The sequence below is a fragment of the Melozone crissalis genome, unplaced genomic scaffold (genome assembly GCF_028551555.1).
Source record: "Melozone crissalis strain CALT ecotype California unplaced genomic scaffold, PUWL_Pcris_2 ptg000026l_1, whole genome shotgun sequence".
NCBI classification, from domain to species: Eukaryota; Metazoa; Chordata; class Aves; order Passeriformes; family Passerellidae; genus Melozone; species Melozone crissalis.
This window is the reverse complement of record NW_026535804.1, coordinates 7,680,904-7,694,667: the sequence shown is the minus strand read 5'-3', so window position 1 is coordinate 7,694,667 and position 13,764 is coordinate 7,680,904. Positions and strand designations below refer to the sequence as shown.

Here is a 13,764-nt window from a genome sequence, read left to right as displayed (position 1 = left end):
GCCCTTCTCAGGCAGGTTCTGCCCACCATGGGGAAATGCCAGGCACAAGCTGAGCGTGCAGGCTGCTCCTTCCCCCAGCCCTGAACAGACCCACAAAGCACAAGGGAACTCACAGCTCACTCTACTCCAGGGTCACACACCCAGGAGTCAGGGCAGCCTGATGAAACAGTAGAAGCACAAGTGGAAGAAGAGGTTGGAAAGGTTTGCAGTCTGACCCCACTGCTTTAGACAAGCTCGTAGCTGCCACAGGTGGTGGCATCCACTGGGATGAACATTTCCAGAACTGCTTTTATTCTAATGAGCCACATTTTAAAGTCTGATTCCAACCAACTCAGCTTTTTGTGTTTGCAAAGCATGAAAGGAAAGTTGTTTGCTCCGATCTAAAATGAATCTTGCAGTGTTCACATGCTAAACTGCTGCTGAGCTTACAAAGTTCCTAAATAACATTCTCTGTGAGGAACATTGGCCTTGTTCGATTGAAAATAAAATCAAATCCTTATTTGAAATGGAGAGCTGCTACTGCCACAACAGCTTAGCATGGACTTTGAAGTGGTTTTCAGGCAGATTCATATGTTAAGTGAGAAGCGTCTCCATTCCAGGGCACTCAGGTCTGTCTCAGGGAGCTGTGTGATGCCTCAAGGCTACACAGGGATAATTTTGTAAATTAAATGGGCTCAGCTCTGCTTTGTTTGATCACAAAATCACAGAAGGGTTTGGGTTGGAAGGGAGCTCAAAGCCCAACCTGTCCCAGGCTGCTCCCAGCCCCAATGTCCAGCCTGGCCTTGGGCACTGCCAGGGATGCAGGGGCAGCCACAGCTGCTCTGGGCACCCTGTACCAGGGCCTGCCCACTCTCACAGGGTGATGGGTCACAAATACAGAAACTTAGAAAGATCAGAAAAGCTGGAGATTTGTGACTGCAGAGCAAGCAGAGCCTCAGAAAAAGCCTCAGAGCACAGGTGCAGCTTGTCATGGCTGATTCCAGCCTCTGACAAAACCCTGGGACTGATGCTCTACCTACCTACTCTGGATGTCCTCCAGCTGCTGGGTCAGACCTGCTTTATTGGTGGCTTCAACCACATTTGGGGTTTTCTGAACTTCATAGGCCAGTTCTTTAAAATCCACATCAATGCCTTCAAAACGTTTGGAGTCCTACAAAGGGACACAAAGGTCACAGCAATGTTCTCTTGGTGTTCTGAGAGATCCCAACCTCTGAGAGCAGTGAAAGGCTTGCTCCTACTCAGCATGGCTGTGAGCCTGGAATAACACTGGGAGCTGGGCTGGAGGCACCTGAGGAGCTCCCCAGAGCAGCAGCTGGAGAAAAGCTGCTCTCCCCCAGCACCAGAGTGGATGGAAAGAAAGGGAAAGCTGCTAAAGCTGCCTGGGCCAGCTCTGTTTGATTATTTGCAGTGTCTGAGCAATGATCTCAGTCCTCTCCCCTCTGAAGGAAGAGGGAACATGCCTACAGCTCTGAAGGAAGGCAGCAGCTCTCACTCAGCACCCAAGAACTGTGTTTGCCAGCACCCAGGAACTCTGTGTTTGCCATGCAGTGCTACAAGGGAGAAGATCAGCCCCTCAGCACAGCTCAAGCACAAAAACATCCTTGGGGGAACAATCAGAGCACTGAGGGAGCCTCCAGAGGAGCAAGGCAGCAGGAGAACAGCCCTGCTTTTGGGGATTTGGCACTACAGATAACCCCATTTAATAATGGAGCCTCTTCTTCAACACTTCCCAAGCAGGAATTTGGGATTTGGGGGCTAGTACCTGGGGCAGCTGTGCCCTGATGTCTTCTGAGCCTATGAAAATGCTCTCCAGGTGAGACCACGTGCGCTGCACCTCGAACCAGAGGGAGATGACGGAGTCAGCAGTGGAGAGCTTCCTCTGCCAGGCAGACACCTCCTCCAGGAAGAAGGCAATGTACTTGGAGGACATCAAATTCTGCAGCTGCACCTGGTTGTCTTCTAGAGTTTCAACGAGCTCCTCATCTGACTTCAGCAAGGGGGTGTGGGTGCGAGGGTGAGGCTCATACTGCAACTCCCTGGAGCTCCAGGTCACCCTCAGCTCCTTCAGCACCTTCTCCATGCTCATTTCTCTCACTGCTTTGTCTACAATGCCATGGACTTCCCCCTCAAATTCATGCAGGTTGAGCGTGAGGAGGTCGGCCAGGGTGGTGTCCGAGTCCATCACAAACCTCACGCCCGTCACCTGCATCAGCTGGTTCCAGTGCCTCTCCCTGATGGCAGGATTTTGAAGTTCTGCCACAGCCTTGAGGGCTTTCAGCATGTTCTTCACCTTGCTTTCCAGCCCGCTGAAAGCATCCCACGCCCTCATTTCCTTGTCCAAATTCCGAATCTCTCTTGCAAACTTCTTGCACTCCAGGTCCATGTTCTCCACGTTAATGCCCACCCATCTGGTGGTCTGCCAGTCTTCAAGGCTGGTGTTCACCAGGGAGATCATGTCCCAGAGCTCTTTGAGCAGACACAGCTCCTTCCTGCACTGCTTCAGCTGTTTATACTCCGGCACCATGACTTCAAACAGACCAGCTGATTCATAAATCAAGGTCATGGCTGACTCCATCTGTTTAATCTCCATGTGCTTTGCATCCAGCAGTTGATAAGGCTTTTTGGTGTCAAACCTAGAAATAAACATTTATTCTTCATAAGTGACACTGTAATAACTTCTAAAGGACCAATAAAACAAACAGAGGCTCTGAGAGCCATGGGAGAGATGAAAGGTCTCTACTACACCCTGATGGCTGAGCCACATGGCACTGCTGACACCACCCAAACCCAACCTCTTCCCAGGCACTGCAGGCACAGCAGGGAGGAGAGCTGTGCATCACCAGGACATTCAGGTGATGCCTTAAGATTTCAGCACCTGTGCCTTTGATTTTAGCCCATGGAAACAATTACCAACTTTGTGTGTAGTTACAAGCCACAAGACTTTGAATAGAATGGTAATGAATTTATCACCAGGTGAAAATGTAGAATTTTAAAGTTTTTAAAATGGGAGTCCAGGAGGCAAGATGGAGGAATCTAGACGTGTCCAGTCTTTCTCATTCTTCTTCTTGTCCTCCATCTTCTGCTGTGATAGTAGCACTTTTAGATTAAAGACAAACTGTCTAACATAAGTGATAAGTATTTTAAAATTATTATAAATAAAGTACATGTAGTTTTTAAAAAGATAACGCCGCCCTGAGGGCTCTCAGTGTGCCTCAACCTGACCAGCTGAACAAATCTCTGCAGATCCAAAAAGCATGTATTAAATAAGAGAAAATAAACAACCTTGAAAACCAAAGCCAAAGAATCCTGACTTCTCCTTCGAGCGCGGGGCTGGGAAAAAAAACCCTTTAACACCTCAAAAGCCATTCCAACAACAACAAACCTGAGACAGGCTAAACAACCCCAGCTCCTTCAAATGTTCCTGAGGCTGGTTGGTGCTGGGAGAGCTGTACCTGAAGGGAGCCTCCCTAACGAAGCGCTCGCGGAGCCACTGCTGCTGGGCATCGAAGGCGGCGCAGCTCTGGCGCAGCGCGGTCACCTCGGCGGCCTGCAGAGGGGCCACCTGCTGCTTCACGGCCACGGCCAGCTTCTTCACCTGGTTCCACTTCTCCGGCAGCTCCTGCGGGCACAGCAGCACTGCTGGGTCACCCTGACACAGGGGGAGTAGCACTGACCCCATGATGCACAAGGGCACTGCTGGGTCCCCCTGACACAGGGGGATTAGCACTGACCCCACGGTGCACAACAGCACCGCTGGGTCACCCTGACACAGGGGGAGTAGCACTGACCCCATGATGCACAAGGGCACTGCTGGATCCCCCTGACATGGGATTAGCACAGACCCCATGATATAGAAGGTGTAATTAGCACTGTGTGATTAGCACTGACTCCATGATGCAGAAAGCTGAACTGTGGTGGTGTTTGAGGGTCCCCAGGATGAGAGAAGAGATGAGAATCTTGACTCCATGTTTCAGAAGACTGGCATTATATTTTATATTATATTTTATTGTACTAGATTATACTATAGTATATTATATGTTACACTATGTTTTATATTATATTGTATAATATAATATTATATTGTAGTATATTATAGTATATTGTAGTGTAGTGTAGTGTATTGCATTGTATTAGCTATACTATGTTATATTATATTATACTATATTATACTGTACTATATAATATGTTATGCTATATGTTATAAATGCTATACTAAAACTATACTAAAGAAAGAGAAAGGAGACACCATAAGGTTAGAAAAGAATTAATAATAAAATCTCGTGACAGACTCAGAGTCTGACACAGCTGGCTGTGATTGGCCATTAATTAAAAACATTTCACATCTGGATAAACAGTTCTCCAAATCACATTCCTAAGGAGTAAAACATGGGGAAACTGAAGCTTCCCAGCTTCCTAGGAGAAGAAATCCTGGCAAAAGGATTTTTCATAAAATATGTCAGTGACACTGAACCATTGCTTTATTCTTCTATATCATATTCTTACTCTATCCTTAAGAAACCTGTAACCCTTTCTAGCCTGCTTGATAGAGCTTTGACCTCATTGGTCAACCAAGCAAAACATCACTGTGGTATTCACATTTTCTGAAAAATCTCTTTGCTCAGGACTTCTCTCCTGGGAAACTGAGAAGCTTTAGAAAAAAGGAAAATAATTATTATCTTATTTGTTTCTCTTGTGTTTTGCTCGTCTGGAATGTGTTTAGGGATTGTTTACTCACAAGTAATTGTTTCACTAGATTCTGGTCAATGAGTGAAAACAACTCACACCAATCAGGGCCAAGCTGTGTCAGGACTCTTTCTAGAGTCACAAATTTTCATTATTATCTTTTAAGCATTGTGTAAGTATCCTTTCTGTATACTTTAGTGTAGTTTATTATAGTATTCTTTATTATAATATAGTATCATAAAATAATAAATTAACCTTCTAAAAACATAAAATCAAATACATCATTCTTCCCTCCCACAAAAATCTCAACAAATACAATACATCACCACCCTTTGGTAAACAAATCTCCATAACACATTCCACATTTGCCTAGCAACAGGTGCAGCAAGTGCTGATAAGATTTGTTTTAATTCTTTCTCTGAGCTTTCTCACAGCTTTCCCCAGGGAAAATGCCTGGGAAGATTTGTGTTTGCTCTCTGTGGCCAGAGAGCTGCTGCCACACTGCTGGGAGGCAGGTGGGGCTCTGCAGAATGGGATCTGCTCATGGATAACCATGGAATGGGAAAAGCCACAGATCCCATGGCTAAAACTGCAAGGGAGAGAGGTTGGGATGGCCCAAGTTATTCCTGGGGGAGTTTAGATTGGATATGAGGAAAAACGTTCACAGGAAGAGTTGTAAAGCATCAGAACAAGCTGCCCCGGGCAGGGTGGAGTCACCATCCCTGGAAGTGTTCAAACCCCTGTAGATGTGGCACCTGGGGATGTGGTTTAGAGGTGATCACAGTTGTGATGCTGAGTGGATGGTGAGATTTTATCGTCTTAAAGGACTTTTCCAACCTTGACAATTCCATGATTGCCAAGGGCTCTGCTGTCCCCAGGTCCCCTCCTCTCCATGGGCTGTGCAAGCCCACAGGAAAGATTCTAGGTTTCTCTCCATCCCAGCTCACACTCTTGAGGAGATTAATGGAAACCCACCATGGAAAGAAGGGAAGGAGCTGCAAGCAGCTCTGAGACATCAGAGATGGCCAGGGCAGGGCCAGCCCCTCCTGATACTGGGTCTCATACTGGCATTTTTCACCACAGTCTCAGCAGAAATCACCATCCATGACCACTCACAGAGCTACCTCCTTCTCTTCCTTCCAAGCAGCAGCTCCAGCCCATCCATCTCCAGGGAGGGAGAGGAGCCTGGAGGAACTTCTGCTTTTCCCACTCCACACAGGAGGGAATGAATCATTCACACACAAGTGTTGCTGTCACTCACCAGAAAGAACAATTCTTTGGCTGTCTCCTGCATCTGGGTGGCTGCTCCTGCTCCACACCCTCATTTCTTCTATCAGCAAAGCAAATCTGGTATTTGGAGGTATTTGCACAAGCAGGAACACACCAGCAGCTGCTAGGCAGGGGGATTTAGTGGGGCTGGGCTGCCCACAGGAGTGGGCTTTATGGTGGATGAAGACACAGCTGGCAGGGCTTGTCTCTGTCCCCCAACACTCACCATGTCCTACAACCTTCTCATGGTCCCTTTTGCAGAAAAGAAAGGAAATCCCAAAGAACTGACTCATAAGAGCCAGATGTGGAAAGATGCCAAAATATTTTCATAACCTGCTCCCAGGGCTCTCCTCTGGGTAAAGCAGATCTGGTGGTCTCGACCCAGAGGAGAACTGAAGTCCTGTGGGAAGGCAGCTCCTCTGCCAACATTATCCTCCCCATCTCCATAGCTGCCAAGAACCAGCTTATTTAAAAATAATTATAATTCAACATAATTAACAGATGGATTTGAAAATGCATTAATTTTTTTTTCAAGAGCAATCGCTGGGAGTTGGAGCAGGCAATTCCATGTTTTTCACACATAACAAAAGGCCTAATCTCTGCTTTAAAAGAAAAAAATCTCAACATTTAGAGCTACTAAGGCACATCCTGCAATAGCAAAACGCTGCCCAATGAGGCCCTCTAATGACAGGGAACCTTGAATATCCCTGGGATGCTCCTCCACTCCTGCCCCCTTTGCCTTCTGCTCCTGGGCAAACTGCTGTGCCCACCACAAACCCTCACCCACCTCCAGCTGCTGGTGGATTTCCTCAGGCAGCTGCTGCTCATAGGCCCTCAGCAGCTCAACAGTCTCCTTCAGAGGCTCAAACATGGCATCAGTGGCACTGTGACGTTCCTTCACAGCCAGCAGGTGACCCATGACCTCCACCAAGCCACTGTAGTCACCTTTCTCCACCTTTCTGCTCAAACCTCTCTCGGCAGTTTGGATGAACTCGTCCAGGTCAGCCAAGCTGCAGAGCACAAAGCAGGGGAGGAAGCACAGGATGAGGGCAGCTCCTCTGGAATTATTATTCTTCCAGCTCCTCTGGAGTTAATATCCAGCCTCAGAACTGGAATTCCTGCTCAAAGGTATCCCTGGATATGGTACAGGTTCCTTCAAGATTGGGACTTCTCAAGTTGGAGAGAGAGTACCTGAACAGAGACAGGGAGCTCAGGAGGGGCTGTCTGAGAGCACAGATTTTACTGTCCCAGTTTTACTGGGAGCATGGGGAGACACCAGCATGGGGTGTCCAGAGAAGCTGTGGCTGCCCCTGGATCCCTGGAAATGTCCAAGGCCAGGCTGGACAGGGCTTGGAGCACCTGGGACAGTGGAAGGTGTCCCTGCCATGGCAGGGGTAGCACTGGGTGGGCTCTAAGATCCCTTCCAACCCAAACCTTTCTGGGATTCTGTGACAGTTTTCACCCCATCTGTTCCACTATGAGAATCCAAGCTCCCCACGTGAACCTGAGACGTTTCAAAGCTGTAACAAACAGGGCTTGTCCTTCCTGCACTGCCTCTCTTCACAGGGCAGCTTCCTCCTGCAGGTGATGCAAATTCACAGCAGCTCAGAAAAGCAACTGTACATTTTTGGGAGGAAAAAATCCCTCCAGGTCTTTAAAATTAAAATCCCTGTCTCTCAAAGCCCTTGAGCCACAAACTATCACAGACAGGAAAGTCTTTAGGACACATTTCCTCACCTGCTTATCCTGTTTTTAACCTCACCAGCTACTGGGCACTTTGAGCAGAAGAGCACTGGGCTCCTGGGTCTCAAAACACTTCTTAAGTGTCTGCTTAAATTCTCTGGATGCTGCTGGGCCTAAAAGTATCCTTAAATACTTCACCTAATAAAGACTAAACTGCTGACTCAGGGACTCTCAATAACAGCTCCTAAATGCTCATTCTCTGCCACACTAAACCTCTTTGCAAAGAAATTATCAAACAGATTTATGGTGCTGAAAAGCACACCAGAGATCACATCACCACCCCACGCAGCAGCCTCCTCTTCAGATGTCTGTGAGCACTCCCCTGGGAGCACCCACAACCTAGGACAACCTTCAGTTGTGACCAATAAATCACCCAGGGCATTGTCCTGCACAGATCTGAGCAGCTCTTCAGGGCAAGGAACACGTGGTAATGCAAAAGTTGGAGCCCAAACTGCTCCATGACACCTCCCCATTACTGCTCATGCCAGGCTACCTAAATCATGAGGCTTTTAGAAACCTCACAACATTGATGCAGATTTACTGATGGCCACCATCAAATCCAATAATGCAAGCCCAGTGCCCTGGCAGAGATGGGATTATTTGGCTCAGGAGAAGCAGAACACATACCTTGGGCAAGCACAAACTGTCTAACACCCTACATGAGGCCCCAGGGATGTCAGGGGTATTAAGGGATGCCACTGCTCCCACAGCTCACACACAAGCAGAGACCAGGGCATGGAAGATTCAGTGCTGGGATGGAGCTGCTGTGCAGCATGAGCCCTTCTCCTGCTCCTGTATTAGCTCTGGAGGTTGCCACAGCTCTGAGGCTGCCAGAGCTCCAAGAGTGTTTGGACAATGCTCCCAGGGATGCCCAGGATGGGATTGTTTGGGTGCCTGTGCAGGGCCAGGAGCTGCACTGGATGGTCTTTCTGGATCCCTTCCAACCCAGGATATTTCATGATTCTCTATCCTTCAGCCATGAGTGGAAAATGAAGCAGCCCAACCAAGACAAGAGAATTTCCATGATCACAGGCAGAACCAACCCTCACCTGTGCGTGACATGGTCCAGGAGGTGCTGCTTGAACACCAAGCTCCACCTTTTAATCTCGTTGAGCAAGGCTGCCTTGAAGGGCCGCACATCCAGCCTCAGCCAGCCCTGGAAGGTGCAGAGGGGCTGCATTCGAGCCACCTCCTCGTAGAGCTGCTCGTAGGAGCCCAGCTGCTCCCTGAACTGCTGCAGCGTGGCCGGTGCCTCGGGGAGCCCCTGCTCGGTGTCTGCAGGCATGGGGACATGGAGGTGGTGGCTGTCCTGGAGCAGGAGGTGGTGGCCCAGGTCCCTCCTGTCCTGCAGCAGGAGGTGGCAGAAGCGCCGCTCCAGCCCCGCGCGGTGCTCGCGGCACGCGGTGGCCGCTGTCTCAGCCCGCGCCAGCAGCTCCTGGCGCCATGAGCACAGCAAGGGCATGGCCTCCAGGGCAGCCTGGGGGGCACAGGGAGAAGGGAGAGGGGAGATGGAGAAAGGAGAAGAGAGAGTGGAGAGAGAAGGAGGGAGAGTAGAGAGAGAAGGAGGGAGAGAGAAGGAGGAAAAAGAGAGAGAAGAAGGGCGAGATGAGAAGGGAAAGGAGAGAGAAGGAGGGAGAGTGAAGAGAGAAGGGAAAGGAGAGTGGAGAGGAGAAAGGAGAGAAAAGAAGGGAAAGGAAAGAGAAGAGGAGAAAGGAGAGAAGGAGGGAAAGGAGAGAGGAGAAGGGAGAGTGGAGAGAGAAGAGGAGAAAGGAGAGAGAACAAGAAGAAGGGAAAGTGGAGAGAGAAGAAGGGAAAGTGGAGAGAGAAGAGAAAGGAGAGAAGAAGGGAAAGGAGAGAAGAAGAAGAAGGGAAAGGAAAGAGAGAAAATGGGAGAAGGGAGAGGGGAAAGAGGAGAGAAAGGAGCGAAGAGGAGAGAAGGCAGAGAGGAGAAAGGAGAGAGTGGAGAGGGAGAGCAGAGCACAGTGAGGTGGGAGCACATGGCACCTCCTCACTGCCCCAGCCCAGGGAAGCCCCAGAGCACAGACCTGGTAGTGGCTGAAGCCACTGTGCGCAGCCAGCTGGGGCACCAGCGAGGAGATGTGGAAGATGCCCTGAAGAAGACTTTCCACCATGTCACAGAAGCCATCCCTGGTGCCAGGGTCCAAGGGAGGGCGAAACACCAAATCTGGGATCACCAAATCCAGCTGCACCTCAAAGAGGGGAGCAAGCCCTGCCTTGGGATCTGGCAGGGAAGAAGAGAGATGTCAGGGTGCTTTTCAAGGAATCTCAAGCCACTGATCTCCTATTACAAGGTGCCACATGGCCTGCAGGGACAGCAGGAGGGGGTGGTGGCAGGCACACACTCACTGGGGCCTGCACAACCCATGGAGGTGTTGGCAAACCAGCTGTGCTGTGGTACCCACCAAAGACAGTGGGGAACAGGTGAGACACAAGTGATGTAAGAAGCAGAAAACACCCTGAGGAGGAAAAGCTCTTCAGGTAATGCAGAGGGACTCTGAGAGCTGAACAGTGCAAGCATGGAAGTGCTTGCAGAGGAGGAAAACAACAGGAACCAAGTGGCTCTTTAATTTAGTGGTGAAAAGCATGCAAAGAAAATCACAACAGCAACCAGAAACTGAAGCCAGATGCAAATGTGACAACCTAGGCAAGTTTTTAACGAGATGGTGAAGAACTGCCTGCAATTCTCCGGCTCATTGTGCCTCACATCCAGAAGGGAAGTGTTCCTGGGGATGTGCTTCAGCTGCACACAAGCTGCTCTCAGCACAGCAAGGAGGGCTGGGCACTCCTGAGCCCAGCTCACCTCTGCCCTCCAGAGGGTTTTGTTTTGTGCCTTTCAGGAGCAGAACTGGCTCTTGAGACTGCCCACAGAGGAGGGATGGTGCCACCCTGTTGCTTTGGGCATGGGAGGGTGGGAGGTGGCTGATGTCCAAGCACAGGTGTGGGAGCAGCCTCAAGTGTCTCTGTCCATTAACCCTTGCAGACAGTGCTGTCATCTCCATCCCTCCCCTTGAGCTCCAGTGGGCAGTGCTGGAGTCACCCTCCCCTTCTGGACACTCCAGTGCCAAAGGAAAACCAGGAAAAGGAGAACAAGCCCTGAGAATGAGGGAGCACAGCCAGAGATGTCCCCTTGGAGAGGCCAGGAAGAGGAGAACAACCACTGAGAATAAGGGGGCACAACCAGAGATGTCCCCTTGGAGAGGCTGAGCAGCCCCTGCAGCCAGGGGACAGGAGCCAGGTGTCACCTGTGTTCTCCAGGAGGTATTTCAGGGAGCACTCAATGGCAGTGAAGAATCCATCCAGGACTATCTCATCCACATAATCCAAATACCCCTTCCAGGCATCAGAGGCTGGTTCTGCACGTAGGAGGCTCTGGTTTTCCTGGAACACAAAGAAGATTCCTTCACACACAGCAGGGCTGAGTGTGCCCAAAAATCCTCCTTGAGTGTAATACAGGTTCACTAAGTGTGGGTAAGGAGGTGCTGATGCTGAAAGCTGATGCTTTGTGAAGGCATCCCTGCCCCACAGCCAAGGGCTGATGCTGGGCACCACAGCAGTGCCAGCCTGGTTGAGGTGGATCTTCCTATTGGGGCGTGGCCACAATTTGCTCCTGTCAAGGGCTGCTTGGTCTCCAGGAACATGTCAAGGTGAAAATGGAGGGCAGAAGAGCCTTGGAAGATCTTCCATGTGTTTTCCTCCCTCTTCTCTGAGGCCATGGGACTTGGGGCTGCTTTGCACCCCTGGGGCAGGGAGAACTGGGGGCCTCAAAGGCCCATCCTGATGAACCCATCTGGTTCTCTTCAGAGCCCAAGGCCAGACATGATCCCCAGGAGAGGGCTGGGCCCATAACCCTTCTCCTCCAGGCCAGGAGCTGTCCCTGACATGCACAACACCTGGCTCCAGGCAGGTGAGGAGCAGAGCTTTGGGCTTTCTCCTGGCCTGCAGAGGACTCTGAGCTCTGGCAAAACTGCTGGGAAGCACCAAGGTTTGGGAGAGCAGTTTCTCCCCTGTCACTCAGCTTCTCCCTGGGTGCTCAGCATCACCTTCTGCTGCACAGAAGGACAGAGCTTGAAACCAAAGGGTCAGCCAGAGCCCCTGTTCCCAGGTAACACCTCAGAGGGGATTTTTCCTTTCTTTGGGAGCAGCATCCCAATCCCGATGCACCACTCCCCTCTAGTGGCTCTCCAGCAGCCAGGGCTGCAGCCAGACCGTTCTCTGGCTGGAGCTGGTCCTGCCCGGGGCTGGGAGCCCAGCCAGCCCCACACCCCATCCAGTTCACCCCACCCCACCCCACCCCACCCCTCAGAGACAGCACCAATTAACCCCGGGGTGGGTTATCAAATGGGTTCAGGGAGTTCATTTTAGGCAAAGCACTCCGGATGTTTCCAGAGCCACAGGGACCACATGGAGCCTCTGAGGAGCCCCCCAGCCCTGCAGGTGCCCCCTCACCTCCACCAGGGAGTGGATCCTGTGCCCAGCCTCCCTGACCAGGCTGTAGCGCCGCTCCAGGCGCTGCTGGCACTCCTCCAGGCTCAGCACTGCCTCCCTTTTGGCATCCCTCCTCTCCAGCATGGGCGATCCCCACGAGCGCACGATGCTCTGGATCTCCTCAACGTTGTCCTTGGCCTTCTGCACCCTCTGCTCCAGGTCACAGACATCACTCACCACCCCGGAGATGTGATCCCAGACACCTGGGGAAGATGAGATGGTTGAGCCTCTATTTCCAGAGCAGCTGGGCCAAGCTCTGGTGTTCTCTCCTTCAGACCTTTTCCCCGTGGTCTCATGTGTTTCTCACTCATCCTTAAAGTAAGAGATTCACCACCTCAAGCAGCAGAGCCACTTCTACCTCTCCCCTACTGTCACTATGATATTTTCTGAAAAATCCCTTTGTTAAGATTTTTTCTCCTGAGAAGCTGAAAAGCCTCAGAAATAAAATATAAACAATAATTATCTGCTGCTGTGGAATGCAACAGGTGCATCTGTGATTGGTCTCATGTGGTTGTTTCTAATTAATAACCAATCACAGCCCAGCTGGCTCAGACTGTCTAGTCAGTCACAAAATTTTATTATCATTCCAATTCCATTCTTTTTCCATTCCTTGCTAACCTTCTAATGAAATAATTTCTTCTATTCTTTTAATATACTATACTATAATATACTATAATGCCATGGAATAGAGATGACATTGTTGAGAGAGGGATTGAACTGGAAAAAAGTTTCAACAAGTTTCAAAATGTAGATTTGCAAAAACACCAGGTATTTTAGAGAATTAGAATTGTGAAAGATGCATTGTAGCATGATGTGGGGTAAAAATATAGGTGATTGGTGTTAAATATAGTTAAAATACAGGTGATTGGTGTTAAATATGGGTTAAAATATAGGTGATTGGTGTTAAATATAGGTAATATAGGTAAAAATACAGGTAAGAATATAGGGGATTTGTGTTAAATATAGGTAAAAAATATAGGTAAAAATAGAGATGATTGGTGTTAGAAGTAACAGCAGCATTGTGGGGCAAAAGCTAATAGGCTGAAAAAGATTTATAAAGTATTGTAACCAGGAAATGGGCTGGCTTCTGATGGAATGGAGTTGAGTTTTACATTTGTCTCACTATTCATTGAAACTGATGATCCAATAAAATCTTTTAAAACACCTCTCAGCTGCCCCATCTCAGTAAAAGCTGGGAAAACCAACATCACACAGAGCCAGCTCACCCTCTGTCTTCCAGGTCAGCGTTTCTTCTGCCTCTTTTAGCTTCACGTCAATGTCCTGCAGCTGCCCCTGCACCAAAGGATGTTCCACCTCCAGCAGGGACCTCAGGACCTTGTTGTAGCTGTTGGCCATCAGCTCCAGGCTGGCCACCAGCTGCCAGAGGGATTCCTTGCAGGAATGGAGCTCAGCTGCTGCCGGGGGGATGGCTCCTGCCCCGCTGCGCCTCAGGTAGGTCACCTCCCTGAGCACGGCCTCTAGCTGGGGAGGCAAGGCACAGAGCTGGGCTCAGCACAGCCCTAACAGCTCCTGGCAGTTCCTCCAGCCTCTTCTGACCATCAC

At 49.8% G+C, this 13,764-nt stretch overlaps 1 protein-coding gene across 1 annotated transcript in view; it reads right to left on the bottom strand.

Moving 5' to 3' along the window:
* The window catches only part of DNAH9 (dynein axonemal heavy chain 9), a 149,601-nt gene that overhangs the window by 118,311 nt on the left and 17,526 nt on the right, over positions 1–13,764 (bottom strand). Inside the window, exons 14-22 of the mRNA XM_054278578.1 lie at positions 13,428–13,683; positions 12,163–12,404; positions 10,959–11,094; positions 9,741–9,937; positions 8,745–9,172; positions 6,740–6,962; positions 3,453–3,619; positions 1,763–2,633; positions 1,020–1,150 (exon numbers count right to left, since the gene is read on the bottom strand). Coding sequence (XP_054134553.1) covers positions 1,020–1,150; positions 1,763–2,633; positions 3,453–3,619; positions 6,740–6,962; positions 8,745–9,172; positions 9,741–9,937; positions 10,959–11,094; positions 12,163–12,404; positions 13,428–13,683 — 2,651 coding nt within the window. The remainder of the gene's footprint in view (positions 1–1,019; positions 1,151–1,762; positions 2,634–3,452; positions 3,620–6,739; positions 6,963–8,744; positions 9,173–9,740; positions 9,938–10,958; positions 11,095–12,162; positions 12,405–13,427; positions 13,684–13,764) is intronic.